General features: G+C 40.3%; 1 protein-coding gene across 3 annotated transcripts in view; it reads left to right on the top strand.

Annotated features, from left to right (window-relative positions):
- Nucleotides 1-25,156, top strand: part of YES1 (YES proto-oncogene 1, Src family tyrosine kinase) — a 94,672-nt gene that overhangs the window by 32,077 nt on the left and 37,439 nt on the right. The window contains exon 1 of one of the 3 annotated variants that reach the window (XM_058438571.1): nucleotides 23,702-23,742. The exons of the other annotated variants lie outside the window; for them this stretch is intronic. Within the exon in view, the coding sequence (XP_058294554.1) occupies nucleotides 23,730-23,742 (13 nt within the window). The 5' untranslated portion in view covers nucleotides 23,702-23,729. Of the gene's footprint in view, nucleotides 1-23,701; nucleotides 23,743-25,156 lie in introns of those variants that run through there. 3 annotated transcript variants of the gene reach the window in all.

Raw genomic sequence — 25,156 nt, 5'->3', positions numbered from 1 at the left:
AAAGTGGGCAAAGGACATGAACAGACACTTCTCAGAAGACATTTATGCAGCCAAAAAACACATAAAGAAATGCTCGTCATCACTGGCCATCAGAGAAATGCAAATCAAAACCACAGTGAGATACCATCTCACACCAGTTAGAATGGCCATCATTAAAAAAGCAGGAAATAACAGGTGCTGGAGAGGATGTGGAGAAATAGGAACACTTTTACACTGTTGGTGGGACTGTAAACTAGTTCAACCATTGTGGAAGTCAGTGTGGCGATTCCTCAGGGATCTAGAACTAGAAATACCATTTGACCCAGCCATCCCATTACTGGGTATATACCCAAAGGACTATAAATCATGCTGCTATAAAGACACATGCACACGTATGTTTATAGCGGCACTATTCACAATAGCAAAGACTTGGAACCAACCCAAATGTCCAACAACGATAGACTGGATTAAGAAAATGTGGCACATATACACCATGGAATACTATGCAGCCATAAAAAATGATGAGTTCATGTCCTTTGTAGGGACATGGATGAAACTGGAAAACATCATTCTCAGTAAACTATCGCAAGGACAAAAAACCAAATACCGCATGTTCTCACTCATAGGTGGGAATTGAACAATGAGAACTCATGGACACAGGAAGGGGAACATCACACTCCGGGGACTGTTGTGGGGTTGGGGGAGGGGGGAGGGACAGCATTAGGAGATATACCTAATGCTAAATGACGAGTTAATGGGTGCAGGAAATCAACATGGCACATGGATACATATGTAACAAACCTGCACATTGTGCACATGTACCCTAAAACCTAAAGTATAATAAAAAGAAAAAAAAAATGTACTGTGTGAGCACTTGGGAGATCAAGGAAGATTCCTTGAACGTTTAAGCTAAGACCTGAAGGTTGAGTAGTCACAAGTCAAGCATAAGGAAAGAGGGAGGTTGTGCCAAGCATTTATGAGAACAATATGGTACATTTGAGGATCTACAAGAAATTCAAGAGCCAAGAGAGGTAAGTTAAGCAAATCATACAAGGCCCTGTTTTTTTTTTTTTTTTTTTTTTTTTGAGACAGAGTTTCACTCTTGTCTCCCAGGCTGCAGTGCAATGGCGTGATCTCGGCTCACTGCAACCTCCGTCTCCCAGGTTCAAGCAATTCTTCTGCCTCAGCCTCCTGAGCAGCTGGGATTATAGGTGCCTGCCACCACTCCCAGTTAATTTTTTGTATTTTTAGTAGAGACGGGGTTTCACCATGTTGGCCAGGCTGGTCTCAAACTCCAGACCTCAGGTGATCCACCCACCTCAGGCCCCAAAGTGCTGGGATTAAAGGCATGAGCCACCGCCTCTGGCCAAGGTCTTCTATTTTATGTTAAGGAGTTTGGACTTTATATTGGGAGAAAGAGGGGGCTGGACCATCAAAGGCTCATAATCAGACTTTCTTTTCTAGAGAACACAAACATTTTTCACATTATAGCCAGGAAGGATTGGAGAACTAACACTGTAGAAGGATGGAAGTTAGTTAAAGAGGCTTTTGCAATAATCCAGACAGTAAATAATTAGTAGTCAAGGAAAGTTTCAAGGGAAGTATAGGCAACCCTATAGAACAAGTAATTAGTTGGGGCAGAAATGGAAGAATTCTAGAGATTACAGGGCAGTATGGTCAGGTCCTGGTGACCAGTTGGCCATATAGGGCACAGAAAGGTGTTTTAGTCCATTTTCAGAATACTTGAAACTGGCTAATTTATAAAGAAAAGGAATTTATTTCTTACAGATCTGGAGGCAGAGAAGTCCAAGGTCATGGGGTGGCATATGGGAAGGGCTTTCTTGCTGGTAGGACTCTTGTCTACAGAATCCTTAGGTGGTGCAGGGTATCAGATGGTGAGGGGACTGAGCGTGCTATTGTGCTAAGCTAAGATCTCTCTTCCTCTTATAAAGCCACCAGTTGTACTCCCATGATGACCCATGAATCCATTTATCCTTTATTAATCCATACATGGATTAATTTATTAATAAGGGCAGAGCCCTCATGATCCAATCACCTCTTAAAGGCCTCCCTTTCAATACTGCCACACTGGAGATTAAGTTTGTGTTTTTGTTTTTGTTTTGGAGACAGAGTCTCATTCTGTCGCCCAAGCTGGAGTGCAGAGTGCAGTGGCATGATCTTGGCTAACTGTGACCCCCACCTCCCTGGTTCAAGCGATTCTCCTGCCTCAGCCTCCCAAGTACCACGTGTGTGCCACAGCGCCTGGCTAATTTTTGTATTTTTAGTAGAGACAAGCTTTCACCATGTTGGCCAGGCTGGTTTCGAACTCCTGACCTCAGGTAATCTACCCTCCTCAGCCTCCCAAAGTGCTGGGATTACAGGCGTGAGCCACTGCACTCAGCCTCTTTAGTCTCTCTTAAAGAGATTTAAGAAAAAAAAAAAAAAAAAAAAAAAAAAAGGACTACATACATTGTTATAGAAACAAGTGGATGATGTTTTTAAAGTTTAAAACCCCAATTAAAGAAGAGTACATGCACTGCCTGAGGAGCATTTAATTGACATAAGGACTTGAAAGTGGTATCTAATTGTTTACTATAATTTGCTGGTCTAAAATCTTGACAAAAGACTGGAAGTAAGGTGTGAAAATCTGAGAGAATAAAGATTCTTGAGATAGGTGTATGGTCAGCTTATTTTTGAGTTGACTGGATTTGTAGAGGGAATGATACATAGTAGTACTTGATAGGTGCCTTTCTACCAACAAACTGCCTTTAATAATTGCCTGAGGTGGCTGAAGGTAATTAACTGTTACCTGGGATCTTCATAATTCAGATCTGTTCTATGTTGAATTTAATACATTTTTTAAAAATCTTGAGGCTTTAATTTGTAAGTTATTTTTGTTACTATAATCTGTAACAAAAAAAATTATTCTCTACTTTTTTTTTTTTTTTTTTTTTTTTGAGACAGGGTCTCACTCTCTCTCTGAGGCTGGAGTGCAGTGGTGCGATCATAGCTTACCGCAGCCTTGACCTCCCAGGCTCAAGCTGTCCTCCCACCTCAGCTTTCTGAGTAGCCAGGACTACAGGTGTGTACCACCATGCTCGGCTAATTTAAACATTTTTTTGCCGGGATGGGGTTCTCCTTTTGTTGCCCAGGCTGGTCCTGAACTCCTGGACTCAAGTGATTCTCCCACCTCAGCCTCCCAAACTGCTGGGATCAGCCACTGCACCCAACCATACAGTTCTTTACATATTCTTTACATCAGGCTCTTCTCATGGCTGATCCTGTATCAGACTTCATTAAAGAAACCACGAAGTTCCAGGAATTTAGAAGGAGTTGGGTTACTTTTCTTTAAGGTCTATTGTTTGTATATCTAAAGGGCAGAAAAAAGAAAAGGATGGTAAAAAAAATTGGTACCATTACAGACCCCTGCAAGATCAGTTGTCCATTGCTAACATTTCTTTTCTCCTTTGACTCTTGGAAAATGAAGTTCTTTGTTTGCTTTTACAAGACAAAGTGCACGCCCTTTAGTAGTCTGCTGCTTCCTTCTCTCTGCCTGTGTTTTCTCTTTTATGGTCCTGCCTATCCTTTGTGCTTTATGCTTAAGGGAGGGGATTTAAAAATGAAAGAGAAAAATCATAGACTAGTTTATGGCCTGTAGAACACCGTGACCTATGGAAATTGTTCATGTTTTATGAAGTTAAGTCTCTAAATTTATTTTTCTAGGATTTCTTAAAGATTTAAAACTTGTATGTAAACTGGAGCCATCTGGGCAAAATGCCAGACTAGGGCTATTCCTCCCAAACTAGATAGAGCATGTAATGTCACAATTAGCTTGTTCGAGTTCGTTTATATAAATAATTACATTTAATTTTTTAAGAGGTTCAGAAATGTGTTAAATCATTTGAGAATTTTTAGTCACTGTTACTAATAATAAGGCAACATTGTCATGCTGACAGGCAGGATGCTGTTTCCAAAGTTAGTAGATTGTGCCATAGGTTGAGCAGTGGATTTGGCTGTAAATAATGTTATCATGTTTGTTACATTTTCTAAAGGGCTAATATTTAATAACTTATCAATGAACAAAGAATGTTATACACAAGGCTTCCCTAAAGATTGTATGGGTAGTAGAAAGAATGCAGTATAGAAGTCAGAAGACTGTTTCCTAGTTTTGCCTACTTTTAGCCCCCTGTCCTTGAGCAAGGCATGTAATAACCTCCCTCCATTTCAGTTTCTTCAAATGTAAAATGTAGAGATTATGCCTACTTGTCCTGGTAACATATTGGGATTATTTTGGGATCAAATTAAATAATAATAACAAAGAGCTTTGAAGACATAAAGCACTGTCAAAGTGTAAAATTGTATTAAAGCAAAATACTTTAACAGTGTAACACTGTACAACATAATGTGTGTACAACATAATAATGTGTTAACTGTTAATGATTGAACCAGATACATTATAAACTTACTTCAAATTTGTTATAGCTTTACTAAACATGCTGCTATAAAGTATGTTCTGATATAGGTAATTCTTTTTTTAATTCTTTTTTTTTTTTTTTAAGCCAGAGACTCTGTTGTCCAGGCTGGAGTGTAATGGCATGATCTCAGCTCATTGCAACCTCTGCCTCCTGGGTTAGAGCGATGCTCCTGCCTCAGCCTCCCAAGTAGCTGGGATTACAGGCGCACACCACCATGCCTGGCTAATTTTTGTATCTTTAGTAGAGACAGGGTTTCACCATGTTGGCCAGGCTGGTCTTGAACTTCTGACCTCAAGTGATCCGCCCACCTCAGCCTCCCAAAGTGTTGGGATTACAGGCGTGGGCCAGTGCGCCCAGCCTGATATAAGTAATTCTGATAGATGACCACCTAACATAAAGTTGAAAATTTTTCATATGACTTATGTAGTTGATAAGTTAGGAAATAGTTGGAAAACCTACAAGTATTTCTAGAATTTTTGTTAGGCTTGGCTTTTTGGAGGAGGAAAGAATATAAATGTCTGGCAGGTTGTTGAATAGAATTAATCAGCATCAAGTTACAATTCAGTGATTTATTTTTCCAACAAGATTAAATGAATGTCCTTATATACATATATAAAGCAATTAGTGCTAAGTAGAAGGAAATATAAGATCCTTGACTCATAGGCTCTGTTCCTTGTTGCTGTTTTAGCCTCCTCCCCTTCTCGTTCTTCTGTGTTGTACTTCACCAGCAGCAAACTACTTAAAACTTAAAACCCCACTTTGTTCCCTCTTGTTTATGAGCTTTTGCACATCCTGCTGCCTCTACTTCAAAAATAATTTCCCGAGCAAAAGAACGAAAAAAATTAGTAATTGCCCCCTGATTTTTGTGGTTAATGTCTAATTGGCCTTTTTGTTTTTCATAACCACAAATACATGTTTTGGAAGATTAGTAGATGATAGAGAAAGCATATTAGAAAAGTAAGTTGGAGAAGTTAACCCGGAATGCCTGGTTAAGAGTTGAGGTTTTATTTCGTAGGTTGTAGGAAGCCCTTGACAGATGTATGCAAGAGAGTGTTACAGTGTTCTACTTTATAAAGATTGTTAGGCAATCAACATTTTAGAACCTCCTTGGGTTGGATTGGAGGTTAGGAATCACCATATATTGTCAGATTATGAGGCAGAATTGTAGAAACGGGTATGATTAGGATCTGAAAACAGCCAGGCAAGCATTCATTCATGTAAAAAATATTAATGCTTTTTATGTTTCAGACTGTCTTCTAGGTTCTGGGGATACAGGAGTAAATGCACTAAATCCTACTCCTCCAATATACAGAAAATTAAAGAATGCCTTACAAGTCAATGAGAAAAGGACAGACAACCTTATAGAACAATGGATAAGTGTCTTGAACAGACCTTTCACAAAAGATCATGTCCGGTAAACGTATGTAAAGGTGCCACTTCATTAGTAATTATGAACCTAAAATTAAAATCACAATGAGAGACTCCTACACACCCACCAGAACAGATACATTTTAAAAGATTGGCCAGGCGGGGTGGCATGAGCCTGTAATCCCAGCTACATGGGAGGCTGAGGCAAGAGAATCACTTGAACCCCAGAGGCAGAGGTTGCAGTGAGCCAAGATTGCATCACTGCACTCCAGCCTGGGCGACAGAGGGAGACTCCATCTCAAAAAAAATATATCGAATATACCAAGTATTGATGATGTAAAGCAATGGTAACTCTCATGCTCGCTGGTGAGAGTATAAACTGCTATAGCTACTCTGGAAAACTGTTTAGCAGTGCAAACACTTTGACCCAGCAATCTATTGCAAAGTTACGTCCAGTAGAATATGCATACATGTGTACCAAGGAGGGCTCAGGAATGTTCATTGCTGTCATTATTATAATAGCAAAAAAAAACTGGAAACAATTCATATCCCTTACCTATGGTATATTCATATAAAAGAATGCTACACAGAAGTGAAAACAAAGTACAGCTGTTCCTGATAATACAGATGAGTCTCACAAGCATCGTTAAGTGAAAGAGGTCAAATACAAAATAATGCATTATATATGATTCCATTTTATTTTCATTTGTTTATTTGAGGCAAGGTCTCACTCTGTCACCCAGGCTGGAGTGCAGTGGCACAATCACGGCTCACTGTAGCCTCCATCTCCCAGGCTCAAGCGATCCTCCAACCTCAGCCTTCCAAGTGTCTGGGACTACAGGTGTATGCCACCATGTTCAGCCAATTTTTTTACTTTTTGTAGAGATGAGGTCTCAGTATGTTGCTCAGGGTGGTCTCAAACTCCTGGGCTCACGCAATCCTCCTGCTTTGGCTTTCAAAAGTGTTGGTATTACAGGCGTGAGCCACTACGCCCAGCCATGATCCCCAAAGTGTTGGTATTACAAGCGTGAGCCACTATGCCTGGCCGTGATTCCATTTATAAGAAGCCTTACAAGCAGGCAAAACTTAAACTGTAATGTTAGAAGTCAAGATAGTGGTTAAGAGGAACTGAGCATGGTTAATAGCATGAGATGGGCTTCTTGGGTGCTGACAGGGTGTCTTGGTCTGGGTGGTGAGTACATTGGTGTTGCGTTTATGTAATTCATTCACTTGTATATTTTTCTTTGTACTATATTTCAATAATTTTTTTTTAATTTGCCCATATTTACATGCTGTGGAAGAGAGCCACCATTATCAAAATGATCACTGATGTAGCAAACATTCGTGCTTCAAATACTAGGCACTATGTTAGGTGTGTTTTATATATATGTATATATTTACTCAGTCTTCACAACTCTATGAAGTTTACTTTTATTATCCCCATTTTACAGATAAGGAAACTGGGACACAGAAAGGTTGAGTAACTTGTTGAAGTTCACCCAGCTAGTAAGTGATGGACTTAGACTTTGCACCCAGACATTCTGTCTCTGACGTCTGTGCTCTTAACTGTTCTGCCATACATACAATAAGCTGGGAGTATGCTTGGTCTGTTTGAAGGAGAGCAAGAAGGCCAGTGTAGCAGAAGTGAGGCAAGTTGGGGCACAGTAGTAGGAATTGAAGGCTACATAGTAAGTTATTGGATCTTGAAGGCCATAGCAGGAACTTTGGCTTTGACTTTAAGTGCAATTGGAAGTCTTTGGGTGGATTATGGCAGAGGAGTGATGTTAAACTACTACTGTGAGACAAGCCTGTAAAAGGTGCAATGGCAGGAACTGGGAGACCAGTTAGGCTATTAGAATAATTCAATATTGTTGAATTAGTGAAAGATGATGTGACTTAGACCAGGGTAGCAGTGGGAGGTGGAGTGAAGTTTTCAGATACTGAATATATTTTGAGAATAGGGCCAGGGGAGTTACTGAGGAATTTAAGGGTGTGAAATAGATAATAAGGATGACTTTAGAGTTTTGGCCTGAACAACTAGAAGAATGGCATTAACATTTATCGAGATGGGGGAAGATTGCAGGAGGAGTTGGTTTGGGGAGGAAGATTAGGATTCTTGGAAATGTTAAATTTGAAATCCTTTTAGATGTCCAAGTGAAGATATTGCGTAGACAGTTAAAGTGAGTTCAAGTGAGAAGTCCATAAAGATATAGATTTGGTAATCATCAATTTGCAGGTGGTATTTAAAGATATAAGACTGTGTGATGTCACCAAAGGAATGAATGTAAATGGGGAAGTCTTTGCGGCAGCAGTCCAGTGTGTAGATGTCAGGGAGATGAGGAACAGTCAGCAAAGGAGACTGAGAAGGAGCCGCCAGTAAGACGGGGGGAAACCAAGAGGGTAATATCTTAGAAAGCAGATGGGAAGGCCAGGTGCAGTGGCTCATGCCTGTAATCCCAGCACTTTGGGAGGCCAAGGCGGGTGGATCACAAGGTCAGGAGTTTGAGACCAGCCTGGCCAAGATGGTGAAACCCCGTCTCTACTAAAAAATACAAAAATTAGCCGGGCAAGATGGCGGGCGCATGTAATTCCAGCTACTCAGGAGGCTGAGGCAGGAGAACTGCTCAAACCCAGGAGGCGGAGGTTGCAGTGAGCCGAGATCGCACCACTGCACTCTAGCCTGGGCGACAGAGCAAGACTCCGTCTCAAAAAAAAAAAAAAAAAAAAAAAAAAAGAAGGGAAAAGTGTTTTAAGGAAGAGAGAGAACCTCAGTTTTTTTCTTATTTTTTCCTTTTATTATTAGCATTGGATCAGATTGTATTTTAAGTGAATGTGAGAAACATAGGAAAGTTGGAACAAAGTTTGCTAAAAGAAGTGGGTTATATGGAAAGAAAAGAAGCAGGAAAGTTATTATACAATGGACAGGATTATGAAAGTCTAGAGGTTTTAAAAGAGAAGAGAATGCCTGACCATCTTAAATATCTGGTAGCATTTCTTGGTGGCTGTCTTTCCTCACTGTCTTACCAGCCTTTTAATTCGTACAGGATTTTGAATCGAAAGATGAGTGTCATGGTTCAAGTTTTTGAATACACTTATTTACCTTCTTGGGTGACAAGACAGCCATATAAGAAATAGGAAAGGGGCCGTTTTACTTCTCTGCTCCTGAGAACTTGCCCCATCAGCAAAGCTCTTTTGGTTCTACTCTGCCTTCTCTTGCCCATTATGCAGGAAGATGAAAGTAGTTCAGGAATGAGGAGGGAACAAAGTAAAGCTGTCTGTACTGACTTGACTCCTCCCCTGGTAATGGCAGGTGACTTAGTAGAGCTGGATCAGCATTAAACATTAATCTTCCAGATTTATGACTTCATCTCCATTAAAGAAAAATCTAATGTGGAAATTTGTTTCAATTTGAAAAGTTTTTACTTTCAGTGCATTTTGCTAAAATGTGTATTTCTAGTAGCTATTAAAGCAAGATCAATTGAGGAGACCTATGTTAAGAAGAGATTGTGCTAAAGAGGCCAGTCGTCATAGTACCTTCTAGTCCACAGCCTCTTAAGGAAACCATAGGACCAGCTTATAGCCAAACCATAACTGGTCAGCAGGTTAGTGCAGTTAGATAGCAGTTTATATTATTTTGCTTTTACTCTTGGCCATGCAAATGCAAACTCAGAAATAGGCAATTCAAGTGCTGTGGAAGATTGAGGGAACCTGGAGCAAACCACAAATGAATAAAAATTATGAGTAAGTAGAAATTATGAGGTAGAGAATAGGTATGTCAGTAGAGAGTAAAGTAGTTAGCCAGAAACATCAGAAGTACAGAAATAGAGATGCTGGCCGGGTGTGGTGCCTCATACCTGTAATCCCAGCACTTTGAGAGGCCGAGGCAGGTGGATCACCTGAGGTCAGGAGTTCGAGACCAGCCTGACCAACATAGTGAAACCCCATCTCTACTAAAAATACAAAATTAGCTGGGCATGGTGGTGTGTGCCTGTAATCCCAGCTACTCAGGAGGCTGAGGCAGGAGAATTGCTTGAACCCAGGAGGCGGAGGTTGCAGTGAGCCAAGATCGCACCATTGCACTGCAGCCTGGGTGACAAGAGTGAGACTCTATCTCAAAAAAAAAAAAAGAAAAAAGAAATAGAGATGCTTAATCCACATTATGGTAGGGAAGCAATAAGTTCTGGAAAACAAAGCAATGTTAACCTAGTATCAAGACCTGCATTCAAACTTGAACATGCAGGCCGGGTGCGGTGGCTCATGCCTGTAATCCCAGCACTTTGGGAGGCCAAAGTGGGAGGGATCACTTGAGGTTGGGAGTTTGAGACCGGCCTGACCAACATGGAGAAACGCTGTCTGTACTGAAAATACAAAATTAGCCGGGTGTGGTTGGTGCATGCCTATAATCCCAGCTACTTGGGAGTCTGAGGCAGGAGCTTCACTTGAACCCAGGAGGCGGAGGTTGCCGTGAGCTAAGATTGCGGCATTGCACTCCAGCCTGGGCACCAAGAGTGAAACTTCATGTCAAAAAAAAAACACAAAAACTTGAACATGCATTTGTGGTATACGATCAGACTGTCTTGTAATTTCTGATTTTTATGTGAAATTCTTGCCTCTTCCTTATTACCATTTTTATCTTTACAATAAAATCCCTTCTTCAGTCCAAAAGAGCCCAACATTAAGCTGAGCATAAATGTTTAAACTTACCAAACAGATACATAAGGAAATACTTTTTAACATTTTTTCTTCCAGGCCAGGTGTGGTAGCTCACACCTGTAATCCCAGGGAAGGCCAAAGTGTGGGGATCCCTGTGCCCAGCCGGGGCAACATGACAAAGCCCTATCTCTACAAAAATATACAAAAATTAGCCAGGCGTTGTGGCCTGCACCTGTGGTCCCAGCTACTAGAGAGGCTGAGGTGGGAGGATAGCTTGAGACCGGGAGGTCTAGACTTCAGTGAGCCGCGATCGCGCCACTGCACTCCAGCCTGTGTGACAAAGTGAAACCCCATCACACAAAAAAGTTTTCTTTCTTTTTTTTTTTTTTTTTTTTTTTTTTTTTGAGACGGAGTCTTGCTCTGTCACCCAGGCTGGAGTGCAGTGGCGCAATCTCGGCTCACTGCAAGCTCCGCCTCCCGGGTTCACGCCATTCTCCTGCCTCAGCTCTCTCCCTCCGGAGTAGCTGGGACTATACGGCGCCCGCCACCACGCCCGGCTAATTTTTTGTATTTTTAGTAGAGACGGGGTTTCACCGTGGTCTCGATCTCCTGACCTCGTGATCCGCCCGCCTCGGCCTCCCAAAGTGCTGGGATTACAAGCGTGAGCCACCGCGCCCAGCCAAAAGTTTTCTTTCTTGAAATGTAAGAGAAAAATGCCACAGAGTACTTAACAGATTACAGTGTAAACACTTAAAATGTTAATTTATTTGAAGGTGATTTTTAAGGAATACATATTTTTCTGTTATAATAAAAAGTTAAACACAAGTTCATTTAAGAGATAAGACCCTCTGCACTCAAATGATTTTTTTTTTTTTTGAGACGAAGTTTTGCTCTTGTTGGCCAGGCTGTAGTGTAGTGGTGCAATCTTGGCTCACTGCAACCTCCGCCTCCTAGGTTCAAGTGAGTCTCATGCCTCAGCTTCCCAAGTAGCTGGGATTACAGGCATGCACCGCCATGCCCAGCTTATTTTTGTATTTTTAGTAGAGACGAGGTTTCGCCATGTTGGTCAGGCTGGTCTTGAACTCCTGACCTCAAGTGATCTGCCTGCCTGGGCCTCCCAAAGTGCTGGAATTACAGGCGTGAGCCACCATGCCCAGCCATCACTTGAATGATTATTAACACCAAGGAATGAAATGTTTTTCTAGGTTTTAGCTTTTCAGATTTTTTTTTTTTTTTTTTGAGATGGGATATCTCTTCATTGCCCAGAGCAGAGTGCAGTGGTGCCTACTGTCACTGCCTAACAGTCACTGCCCTCAAGCAGTTCTCCCACCTCAACCTTCCAAAGTGTTGGGATTAAAGGCATGAGCCACCACTCTGGCAACTTTTCAGAATTTTTAAGTGACCATGATGGAGTTTACCATCTCAACCCCCACACCTCCACAAACACACAAAAACCTTGAAAATCTGGACAAAATAATGAAACAATGGGTTTTAGACTTTGGACAACAGCAATGCAGGACTGCGATCCCTAAAAGAAGGGAAACAAACAAAGTGAGCTCCACAGTCACTCACCCACCCTGGCTTTTTGCCTGGGGCACATTCTAAGTTGTAGATCTGGGACAGGGAATCTTGAGCAAAGAACAAGAGAAGAGATAGAGATCGGAATTTATGGAAGCTGAGGCAGCAAGAAGTTTTAGGGCAAAGTTCAGCAGGAAGGACATTTTGTCAAAAAATAATGCTATCCATAGAAGTCTCTGACTTTTTGCTGAATTCTAGAATGAACATACATGGAGTAAAACTGTAAAGCCAGACAAAGAGCAACCAGATTGATGTGAACTGACAGACATCAGAGGTCACAGAGGGCTGGGAAGCATTTGAGTTTTTACTAGCTAGAGGGGAAAGTCCTTGTTGATCACTCACATTGAAGGACGAAATAATACCAATCTTAAAAACTCTCTTAAAAAAAAAGAAAGAAAGAAAGAAAAAAGGGCCGGGCGCGGTGGCTCGCGCCTGTAATCCCAGCACTTTGGGAGGCCGAGGCAGGCAGATCATGAGGTCAGGAGATCGAGACCATCCTGGCTAACACGGTGAAACCCCGTCTCTACTAAAAATACAAAAATTAGCTGGGTGTGGTGGCGCGCGCCTGTACTGCCAGCTACTTGGGAGGCTGAGGCAGGAGAATCCCTTGAACCCAGGAGGCAGAGGTTGCAGTTGCAGTGAGCCGGGATCGCGCCACTGCACTCCAGCCTGGGCGACAGAGCAAGACTCCATCTCAAAAAAAAAAAAAAAAAAAGGAAGAGAGTACTTCCCAATTCATTTTGTGAGGCCAACATCCTGTTACCAAAAACAAACACAGAAATTACAGGAAAATAGTACTAAAGAACAATGTGGTTCTTGACCATAGACAAAAATATTTAGCAAAATATTAGCTTTCAGGAACATATAAAAGGGTAATATACCATGACCAATTGGGTTTTATCTCAAGAACGCAAAGGTCCCAAGGTTTACTTAATAGTCAATATAATCAGTAAAATTCACTACATCAATTGAATAAAGGAAAAAAACCTATATGATAATCTAAGTACATGTAGAAAAGTTTTTGACAAAATTCACTCATTTATGATAAAAACTGTCAGCAAACAAGGGAACTTTGCTTGGCCTTATGAAGTTCTGCTATAATACAAAAATCCTACAGCTAATATCATACTTAATAGTGATAGACTAAATACTTTCCTCTTAAGATTGAGAACCAAGGCATAGATATTCTCTCATCACTTCTGTTCAACATTGCACTGGAGGTACTAGTCAGTGAATAAGGTAAGCAGGGAAAAAGACGTATGTAGGAGAGTAAAGAGTAAGACAGTGTTTATTTGTACACATGATCTTGAGTGTAGAGTATACTATAGAACCTATAAAAGTACTAGAAATCATAAGTGAGTTTAGTACAGTCACAAGAACATAATATACAAATATACTTTGTATACAGATTTACACACAGTCGCACATCACTTTAAAGACAGGAATATGTTCTGACGTTGTGTCATCAGGTGATTTCATCATTGTGTGAACATCATGCAGTGTACTTACATAAACCTAGATGTTAGAGCCTATTATGTACCTAGGCTATATGGTATAGCCTATGGCTCCTAGGCTACAAACATGTCACTATACTGAATGCTGTAGGCAGTTGTAACACAATGGTAAGTATTTGTGTATCTAAACATATCTAGGGCTGGGCACAGTGGCTCATGCCTGTATCCCAGCACTTTGGGAAGCTGAGGCAGGTGGATCACTGGAGGTCAGGAGTTCAAGACCAGCCCAGCCAACATGGAGAAACCCTGTCTCTACTAAAAATACAAAAATTAGCCAGGTGTGGTGGCAGATGCCTGTAATCCAAGCTACTCAGGAGGCTGAGGCACGAGAATCTCTTGAACCTGGGAAGCGGAGGTTGCAGTGAGCCGAGATCACACCACTGTACTCCAGCCTGGGCGACAGAGCAAGACCCTGTCTCAAAAATAAATAAATAAATAACATATCTAAACATAGAAAAGGTATGGTGAAAATACAGTATTAAAATCTTACGGGACCACCGTCATATATGTGGTCCCTCCTTGACCAAAATGTTATGCTGCACATGATGGTATATGTTAGTGATGAAGAGTTGGAAATAGAAATAAAGTAGTAACATTTATAATGGCATAAACCATAGTGTCTAGAGATAAACTGCACAAAAATTGGACAAGACCTGTACACTGAAAACTATAAAACACTGCTGGGAAAAGTCTGTAAATGCCTAAATAAATAAAATACCACATTCATGGATCAAGCGGAAGTCAGTTTTCTTAAAATATCATTTCTCCCCAGATTGATCTATAGATTGAGAATAATCCCAGTCAGAATCCCAGCAGGCATTTTTGTAGAGATTCTAAAATTTGTATGATTAAAATTTGTAGAGATTCTAAAATTTGTATGGAAATGCAAAGACCCTCATGCATGGTTTGGCAGGTCTTTGCAAGCCAACTGTCCCATTGCCTGCTTTTAGAAATTGTTTTTTAACATTGCCACACTTAGTGTGTTGTGCGTATTGTCTCAGCCTGCTTTTGCAGTAAACCAGCAGAGTTGAGTAGTTGTTACAGACACCATATGGTCCACAAAGCTTAAAATATTTTACAGAATAAATTTGCTGACCCTGCCCTAGAGTATTTAAAGCAATTTTGAAAAAGATGAAAAAGGTTGGGTACAGTGGCTCATGCCTGTAATTCCATCACTTTGGAAGGCTGAGGCAGGCGGATCACTTGAGGTCAGGAGTTTGAGACCAGCCTGGCCAACATGGTGAAACCCCATCTCTACTAAAAATACAAAAATTAGCCAGGTGTGGTGGTGCACGCCTGTAATTCCAGCTACTCGGGAAGCTGAGGCAGGAGAATCACTTGAACCCAGGAGATGGAGGTTGCAGTGAACCGAGATTGTGTCACTGTACTCCAGCCTAGGCACAGAGCGAGACTCTGACTCAAAAAATAAATAAATAAAAATGAAAAAACTGGAGGCTTTATATTATATAATTTCAAGACACAGTAAAGCTGCAGTAATGACGACTGTGGTCATTGACATAAGAATAGATATGTAGGACAATGGGAAAAATAGAGAATGAAAACAGACCTACACACATACATGGTTAATTGCTTTTTGACAAAGTTAACAAGGTAATTCAGTGGGAAATGAATAGGTTTTTCAACAAATTGTACTAGGAGAACTAGATATCGAGTTTTAAAAAATTGAACATGGGGCCGGGCATTGTAGCTTATGTCTGTAATCCCATCACTTTGGGAGGCTGAGACAGGCGAATTACTTGAGCTCACGAGTTCCACACCAGCCTGTCCTTACAAAAAAATACAAAAATTAGCCAGGCGTGGTGGTGCTCACCTGTAGTCCCAGCTGCTCAGAAGGCTGAGATAAGAGGATAGCTTGAGCCTGGAAGGGGCAGGTTTCAGTGACCCATGATCATGCCACTGCACTCCAGCCAGGGTAGCCAGACCTTGTCTCAAAAAAAATTTTTTTTGAATGTAAGACTATTATAATATATTCAAAAATTAGCTTAAAATGGCTCGATAGGCCTGACTTACAGAAGAGTTCAAACTTACAGATGAACATGTAGAAAATCTTCTGGTGAAGAATTTTCAGGACACATAAAACATAAACCATAAAAATAAAAAATTTTAATTGAACTTAAAATTTAAAAGCATGTTCAAGGATACTGTTAGGAAAATGCAAAGGCAACCTATGAACTAGGAGAAATATCACAGTTTAGTATAAACATCTGACAAAGAACTAGATTCCAGAATATATAAAGAATATAATAGTGTTAGAGTAGTAAATATTCTTGTTTCCAGAACATAACAGAGACAGCCCAATTAAAAATTCGATTTGAACAGACACTTTAGTTTAAAAACTGATTTGAACAGTCACGTCACCAAAGTAGAGATGGGAAGCAAATAAGCACATGAGAACGTGTTCAAAATAAGGTGTAGTCATTAGGGAAATGTAAAAACCACAAAGGGATATCACTACACACCAGTTAGAATGAGAAATTAGAATGTTTTGATTCTAGAATGAAGTTGATGATTATCTTTTCTATGTTTTTGTATTTATGGAAGTATTCCCAACTCTAGTGGTTGCTTCCTATTAGAGTTGGGAATACTTCCATAAATGCAAAAACATAGAAAAGATAATCATCTTTCACTAATCATATAGTGATATCCCTTTGCGGTTTTAACTTACATTTAATTAACAGTTTTTAAAAAGTGTTAATAACAAGTCTTAAGGGTGTGGAGCAAGTCATTTGATTTAGGCATCATCTATGATAACATCTATGGGAAGAAAATAGAATATTTCTGTCTTGTATTCCTCTTTACAAGTGGGGAAAACTTCCTGGAAGCCCATGCTCGTGGCTCAACCAGCCAACTGGCAATAGAGATAAGACCATGTAAGTGGCTTAAATAAATCAATATTTACTATGCAGGGCTGGATAGGCACTGAGCCTCCCCTGAAGGACTTGGCAAACGTAAGAAGGATCAACAAAATCACAGTTCTTTTTATCAAAGAAGAGGAAGAATGGCTGTTGACTAACCAAGTGGCAACTGTGTTTGATTACACTAATACTGTGAAGGAGAGGATCAGTGAAGTAGACAAAGAAATGATAGGAAACATCTTGATAACGCATGTGTTCCCAACTTATGAAGATATTCCAAAGATTACCTCGTTTCATGGCTCACTTATTATTCTTCAACTTACTGCAATCTTGCTTTTGTCTTCATGAAGTTAAGAAATGCTCTTGGTAAAGTCACCAGTGAGCTCCAAATTACTGGCCTTTAAAAAAATCAGCTGGCCTTTAAAAAAATCATTTTACGTGCCACTTGACTTGATTTTGTCTTTAAAACTATTAGCCATTTTCTTCCTGAAAGTCTGTTTATTCCTACTTATTTTACTTCTTATTAAAAAGTGTTAAATTGGCCGGGTGCGGTGGCTCACACCTGTAATCCCAGCACTTTGAGAGGCCAAGGTGGGTGGGTCACAAGGTCAGGTGTTCAAGACCAGACTGGCCAATAAGTTGAAACCGTGTCTCTACTAAAAATACAAAAAATTAGCTGGGCGTGGTGGTGCACGCCTGTAATCCCAGCTACTGGGGAGGGTGAGGTAGGAGAATCGCTTGAACCAGGGAGGGGTAGGTTGCAGTGAGCCAAGATCACACCACTACACTTTAGCCTGGGTGACAGGGCGAGACTCTGTCTCAAAAAAAAAAAAAGTGTTAAATTATAAAATACTTCAAACAAAAATAATTTATCCACATTTAACACACTAATATTTTCTCTGCTTCATGTTTCATATAATGAAAAATTGCTACAGATATATATATACATATATAGTTGTAACTCTTTCCCAAACCTGTCCAGTGTTTTGAAGTTGGTGATTATCTTTTCTATGTTTTTGTATCTATGGAAGTATTCGCAACTCTAATGGTTGCTTCCTAATTTCTCTCCCTGTCTTATCCTTGTATGTAGGTGTCCTCCGACATTGTATTCTTTTGATTTCCTCTAAATCTGTACCTTATTTGAGAGTTTTATTATCTTTAAAAGATTCAGATAAGCTGGGTGAGGTGGCTCACTCCTGTAATCTCAGCACTTTGGGAGGCTGAGGCGGCAGATCACAAGGTCAGGAGTTCGAGACCAGTCTGGCCAACATAGTGAAAACCCGTCTCTACTAAAAATACACAAAAAATTAGCCAGGTGTGGTGGTGTGCACCTGTGATCCCAGCTACTCGGGAGGCAGGAGAATTGCATGAACCCAGGAGGCAGAGGTTCCAGTGAGCCAAGATTGCACCACTGCACTCCAGCCTGAGCAACAGAACGAGACTCCGTCTCAACAAAAAAAAAAAAAAAAGAAGAAAAAAAGATTCAGATAAACTATGAAACTATTTTTGTTTAATCTATCTCTGGCTTCCATCTTTTTCTGAGCTTTAAACATATTATTAATCCCCCACCAGACTTCACAGCATGAACCTAAAACAAACCATCTGAAACTGGTCCAAAAAATCTGTTCCTCTGTCCTCTACCTTAATTATAGTGTTACTCTCCACTTGGTTAAAACTAGAAACTTTGGCCAGGCACAGTGGCTCACGCCTGTAATCCCAGCACTTTGGGAGGCCAAGGCAGGTGGATCACTTGAGGTCAGGAGTTCGAGACCAGCCTGACTAACATGGTGATACTCCGTTTCTACTAAAAATACAAAATTATCCGGGCATGGTGGCACATGCCTGTAATCCCAGCTACTTGGGAGGCTGAGGCAGGAGAATCGCTTGAATCCAGGAGGCAGAGGTTGTAGTGTGCTGAGATTGCACCATTGTGCTCCAGCCTGGGCAACAAGCGTGAGACTCAGTCTCAAAAAAAATAAAAAAATAAAAAATAAATAAAACTGGAAACTTTGGAGTCAGCCAACCCTTAATACACGTATAGTAAGTACTTTAAAAATGTTCAATAAATACTGAAGAATGAATGATTTTTTCTTTTTTTTTTTTTTTTGAGACGGAGTCTCACTCTGTCACCCAGGCTGGAGTGCAGTGACGAGATCTCGGCTCACTGCAAGCTCCGCCTCCCGGGTTCACACCATTCTCCTGCCTCAGCCTCCCAAGTAGCTGGGACTACAGTGCCCGCCACCATGCCCGGCTAATTTTTTGTATTTTTGGTAGAGACGGGGTTTCACCCTGTTAGCCAGGATGGTCTCGATCTCCTGGCCTCATGATCTGCCTGCCTCTGCCTCCCAAAGTGCTGGGATTACAGGTGTGAGCCACTGTGCCTGGCCTCGACTTTTTCTTAATGTCTCCTCTTTCCATATTTAACTGACAACCTTGATTATTATACACTTCTCATTTCCCCCATTATCATTGGCCCCACACTGTTCCAGCTCGTCTTTTTTTTTTTTTTTTTTTTTTTTTTTTAAGACACGATCTCCTCTGTCACCCAGGATGGAGTGCAGTGGCACGATCACAGCTCACTGCAGGCTTGACTTCCCTGGGCTCAGGTGATCTTCCCACCTCAGCCTCCCAAGTAGCTAGAACTATAGGGATGTGCCACTACACACCACAACTGGGTAATTTTTTGTATTTTTTGTAGAGACGGGGTTTTGCCATGACGCCCAGGCTGCTCTCAAATTTCTAGGCTCAAGCGATCTTTCCACCTCAGCTTCCCAAAATGCTGAGATTACAGACATGAGTCACCACACCTGGCTGCTTTTGCCTTTTCTCACATGGGTCAGTTGGAATAGTTTTATAACTTGTCTAACTGCTGTCATTATTTTTTCTTCTTTCTAGGCTGTATAATTCATCCTTTTGTCATAGTTTTTATAAAACACATCTTCTCCCGCTATTCCTCAAAACAAAAATTCTGGATTAAATTCCTAATGCTCCCTGGAGAAAGTCTAAAAGTTACTGCATAACAAATAATCTTCTATATTAAATCTCCTCTCTAGCTGCCTGTCCTACCCAGCTCACAAACAGCCCCTCACACTCTTGGAACAGAGAAATTTTCTGTTCCTAAAATGAACCATGCTGTTTCAAGCATCGAGCCATTCTGTACACTTTTCATTCTTCCTGGAATATCCTTTTCTTTTCCCCAAATCTCCAACTCTTCAAGACCAAGCTCAGATACCACTTCCTTTGCAAAACTTTTTTTCCTAAGCGTTTTAAGCAGAGCTGATAACATTTGTTGTATTTCCATGGTATTTTGTACATACCTCCACTCTAACATTTTGTCACACTCTAGCATTTTTCGCATTGTGTAATGTTGTATTTGTTTCTTACATTTGTGACCTTTTAATGAGAAGGGACCATTTCTTTCCTCCCAGCTCCTTTTACAGTGTCTAATATACAATATTTTTAGTTTTTGGTTTATTTTGATAGCTTTTGAGGTACAAGTGGTTTTCGGTTAAATGGATGAATTATATAGTGGTGAATTCTGAGGTTTTGGTGCACCCGTCACCTGCGTAGTGTCCATTGTACCCAGTATATAGTTTTTTTTTTTTATCCCATAATGTATGTTATTAATGAATATATATCTATAAGTCAGTAGCTTGGAACTTGGAAGAGACTTTTCCATATAAATGTTTTATGTTTTTATTTTGGGGGATTTTTCTTGCTTGGTTTATTGTTTTTTCTTTCCAACTTTTAGATTCAAGGGGTGCACGTGCAGGTTTGTTACATGGGTAAATTATGGGTTGTGGGGTTTGGCCTTCAGATAAATTTTGTTACCCAAGTAATCAGTATAATATCCAACAGGTAGGTTTCCATATAAATGTTTTAAATGATGTTACATTTCTTTTTTCTTTTTTTTTGAGATGGAGTTTCACTCTTGTTGCCCAGGCTGGAGTGCAATGACGCAATCTCGGCTCACCGCAACCTCTGCCTCCTGGGTTCAAGCAATTTTTCTGCCTCAGCCTCCTGAGTAGCTGGGATTACAGGCATGCACCACTATGCCCAGCTACTTTTGTATTTTTAGTAGAGACAGGGTTTCTCCACGTTGGTCAGGCTGGTCTCAAACTCCCGACTTCAGGTGATCCGCCCACCTTGGCCTCCCAAAGTGCTGTGATTACAGGCATGCACCACCACGCCCACAGCTACTTTTGTATTTTTAGTAGAGACAGGGTTTCTCCACATTGGTCAGGCTCGTCTCAAACTCCCGACCTCAGGTGATCCTCCCACCTTGGCCTCCCAAAGTTCTGGGATTACAGGTATGAGCCACCATGCCCAGCCATGATGTTAACATTTCTAAGACAACCCATAAAAATCAGTTTAACTCATATTGCACCTGAAGTTTACTTAAAAATATGAATCACATATGACATTAGTAATATTTCTAAATGAGATGAGCAGCAATGATGGGTCCTATGCATTGATACTGGGGTGCTGGTGGAACTGGACTGAAATTGATGGGCTATCCTAGAGTTATTGGAAAGAAAAGTGCGTAGATGTGAGGCATTAGGCTCAGTACTCTGGATTAAGAAAATGAGGCTGGAGGACAGGTTAAGCATAGTAATGGAAGACTTGATAGGGTAAGGAGAAAAGGTGTGACTTTTGAGGGAAGATGGTTATGGGTAAAGGAGGTGAGGATGAGGAATTAAGCTGGGAATGGAAACTGAGGTGGTCGGGTAATTATAGGAGCCTCTGTTGTGAATTGACATGGTATTTCCAAGTTGTCCTATCAGAATTTAAATTACAGTATTACTGGGTTTCCCCCATAATTTTTCCTCCTTCACATAACTGCTGTTCTTTCAAAGTATAATTTATGTAATAGTTAATGCTGTTTTCTTGATATTTAGACTTTGGATGCAGGTAATTTTGTAAATTCCTTGTACCGACTTTTAAGGTTTTTACGGTTGAACTTTTTTTTTTTTTTTTTAATGGCAAAGAATAGTGCTTGGCCCTGACAGAAAGTGGGGTGGGGAACAGTGGACCTTTCCCCCTCCCAGTTTTTACATATTTTGTGGATATATATTGATAGTTACAATTTTGCCTTCAGGCTTAAGTATATTGAGTCAACATCTTCCAGTCTGATAACCACAAAAGGTATCTTCTTATAATGTGCATTTCTTGGAAGACTGGGAAGATTGGATGCATTTTCATATGTTAATTGGCCCTTCCTATGTTGTGAATTGTCTCTTGATAGGTTTTCATGTTTTTCCATTGGACTTTTTCTTTTCATGCATAAAAGTTGTCTGTATTAAGAATATCAACCAGATTCCACATGTGTACATTTATTATGTATTGAGACAATAAGAAAGCATGAGCAAGTACAAAGATATTTTAGCTTCTCTTAAACTTTTGTCCCCACCCCTGCCCCCCTCAATGTGGAAGTTACTTTATACTTTAAAAGACTTTTCCAACTTTAGATTATGAAACTACTTAACTTTAATTTTTTCTAATACTTTTAGAAGCAACTGCCTTTTATATATTTAGCTTATAATTCCTTTACAATATTTTCACTTTAGTCATCCCTCAAGATCCATGGGAAATTCTAGAGCCTTCTAGAACCTCCTGTGGATACCAAAATCCCCAGATGCTCAAGTCCCTGATATAAAATGGCATGTATTTGTATATAACCTGTGTACAAATCCCCCATATGCTGTTTTTTTGTTGTTTTGTTTTTTGTTTTTTGTTTTTTTAAAGACAGAATCTCACTCTTTCACCCAGGCTGGAGTGCAGTGGCATAATCTCGACTTACTGTAACCTCCGCCTCCCAGATTCAAGCAATTCTTCTGCCTCAGCCACCCGAGTAGCTGGGACTACAGGTGCACACCACCACATGTGGCTAACTTTTGTATTTTTAGTAGAGGCAGGGTTTCACCATGTTGGCCAGGCTGGTCTCAAACTCCTGATCTCAGGTGATCCACCCGCCTTGGCCCTGCAAAGTGCTGGGATGACAGGTGCGAGCCACTGCACCCAGTCCCCCGTATGCTTTAAGTTGTCTCCAGATTGCACTATTCACAATAGCAAAGACTTGGAACCAACCCAGATGTCCCTCAATGATAGACTGGATTAAGAAAATGTGGCACATATACACCATGGAATACTATGCAGCCATAAAAAAGGATGAGTTCATGTCCTTTGTAGGGACATGGATGAAGCTGGAAAGCATCATTCTGAGCAAACTATCGCAAGGACAGAAAACCAAACATCGCATGTTCTCACTCATAGGTGGGAATTGAACAATGAGAACAGTTGGACACAGGAAGGGGAACATCACACACCGGGGCCTTTCGTGGGGTGGGGGGAGGGATAGCATTAGGAGATATACCTAATGTAAATGACGAGTTAATGGGTGCAGCACACCAACATGGAACATGTATACATATGTAACAAACTTGCACGTTGTGCACATGTATCCTAGAACTTAAAGTATAATAATAGAAAATAAATAAAAAAAGAAAAATAAATAAATTGTCTCCAGATTACTTATAATACCTAATACAGTGTAAATAGTTATTATACTATGTTGTTTAGGGAATAATGACAAGGAAAAAAATGTCTGTACGTATTTAGTACAGACACAATTTTTTTCTGAAACTTCTGAATCTTGGTTGAATCCATGGATGAATCCATGGATGCAGAACCCATATATACAAAAGGCTGACCGTATATTAAGTTTCCAGATCCTGTTTTGGGTTTTTGTTTGTTTGTTTTTGAGACGGAGTTTCGTTCTTGTCACCCAGGCTGGAGTGCAATGGCACAGTCTTGGCTCACTGCAACCTCCGCCTCCTGGGTTCAAGCGATTCTCCTGCGCCAGCCTCCCGAGTAACTGGAATTACAGGCGCCCGCCACCGCGCCCAGCTAATTTTTGTGTTTTTAATAGAGACGGAGTTTCACCATATTGGCCAGGCTGGTCTCAAACTCCTGACCTCAGGCTCTCCACCCATTTTGGCCTCCCAAAGTGTTGGAATTACAGGCGTGAGCCACCGTGCCTGGCCCCGGTTATATTTTGATGCTTATAGTTAACTCACATCTTTAGAATATACCCATTTAAGAGAGTGATCTAAAACCCAATTCTGAGGTTCTAAGACTACTTCTATTTTAATATATGTAGCTACATTTTAAATTATTATTGTACAGCTGAGGTTGTAAATGTTTAGTCTTTCAGAATTTATGAGGCGGCCAACACTCACCTACTTCCTTTTGAATGTCATAGAAAGGGAAAAACTATACAAATAAGAATGACCTTTGAAAGTAAGTGAATTAATGAATTCTATATTAGTGCTTCTGTAGAAAGTGAATAGAATAATGCAGATTTTGTAATGTTAGTAAACCTATATGGTAGATAATACGGTAGGTAAGCGATGAGTAAAGCACAAATCTTGCTTCGAAGGAGTGTATTGCCATTAATTTGGGGGTAGGTTGGGATTAGACTAGTAAATAAAAAGTGGTATATAAAATGGAATAAAGTGAGCCTCATAAGAAAATCTCCCCAAAGGTATATTGTAGGTTTGAAGAGAAAAGATATTTTACTGATTATAAGGAAAGCCTGAATGGAAAAGTAACATTTGTGATGACCATCAGTGAAAGGATAGGATTTTAGCAGGTAGAGAGGTGGGGAGAATAATTGAGACAGAGACAATTTTAGAAGGGGGAAAAAGAAACCCAAAATGGGAAAGCACAGGGCATATGCATTGGGAAAACACCATTTGTGTGTGTGAGCATAAGTATGAGGATAGTAGAAAAAAAAGTTGGAAAGGTTGAAAAGATAGATTGGGGTTAAATTTGGTGAGCATTAGGGGTGTTTCCATTGACAAGGAAGGGAAAAGGTATAGATCTACTTTGTCCTGTATGATAGCCACTAGCCATATACAACTCTTGAGCCCTTGAAATGTCTCTAGTCCAGTTGAGATGTACTCCAAGTACAAAATACACATTAGATTTTTAAGGCTCAGTATGAAAAAATAAAATGTCATTAAAATGTTTATATTGGTTACATGTTGAAATAAACATGTTTTTTATATACTGGGTTAAATAAAATACTGAAGTTAATTTTACCTGTTTCTTTGTACTTTTTTAATATGGCTACACTAAATTAGAAAATTTAAAATTATGTGGCTCACATTTGTGACTTAGATTGTATTTCTGTTGGCATAGTGCTGGTACAGACAGAATACAACAATATTTGCTAGTACCCATTGTGTGCCAGATTGTCTAGAATTTGTAATAAAGTTAATCCTCATAGTAAACCTTATGAGGTAGGTTTTTCTCTTTTTTTTCTATTGTGTGTTCTTTCTCTGTTTTTTTTTTTAACAGACAATTTTATCACCCAGATGCTTTTTTATTTTTTATTTTTTTGAGACAGAGTCTCACTCTGTCACCCAGGCTGGAGTGCACTGGCACGATCTCAGCTCACTGCAACCTCTTCCTCCCGGGTTCAAGTGATTCTCGTGCCTCAGCCTCCCTAGTAGCTAGGATTACAGGTGTGCACCACCACGCCCAGCTAATTTTTGTATTTTTAGCAGAGACAGAGTTTCACCATGTTGGCCAGGTTGGTCTTGAACTCCTGACCTCAAGTGATTGGCCCGCCTAGGCCTACCAAAGTGCTACAATTACAGGCATGAGCCACTGCGCCTGGCCCCCAGGTACTTTTTCTTTTTTTTTTTTT

The sequence above is a fragment of the Hylobates moloch genome, unplaced genomic scaffold, assembly GCF_009828535.3.
Source record: "Hylobates moloch isolate HMO894 unplaced genomic scaffold, HMol_V3 SCAFFOLD_5, whole genome shotgun sequence".
NCBI classification, from domain to species: domain Eukaryota; kingdom Metazoa; phylum Chordata; class Mammalia; order Primates; family Hylobatidae; genus Hylobates; species Hylobates moloch.
The sequence above is the reverse complement of the archived record's forward strand: the minus strand, read 5'-3'. Positions and strand labels throughout refer to the sequence as shown.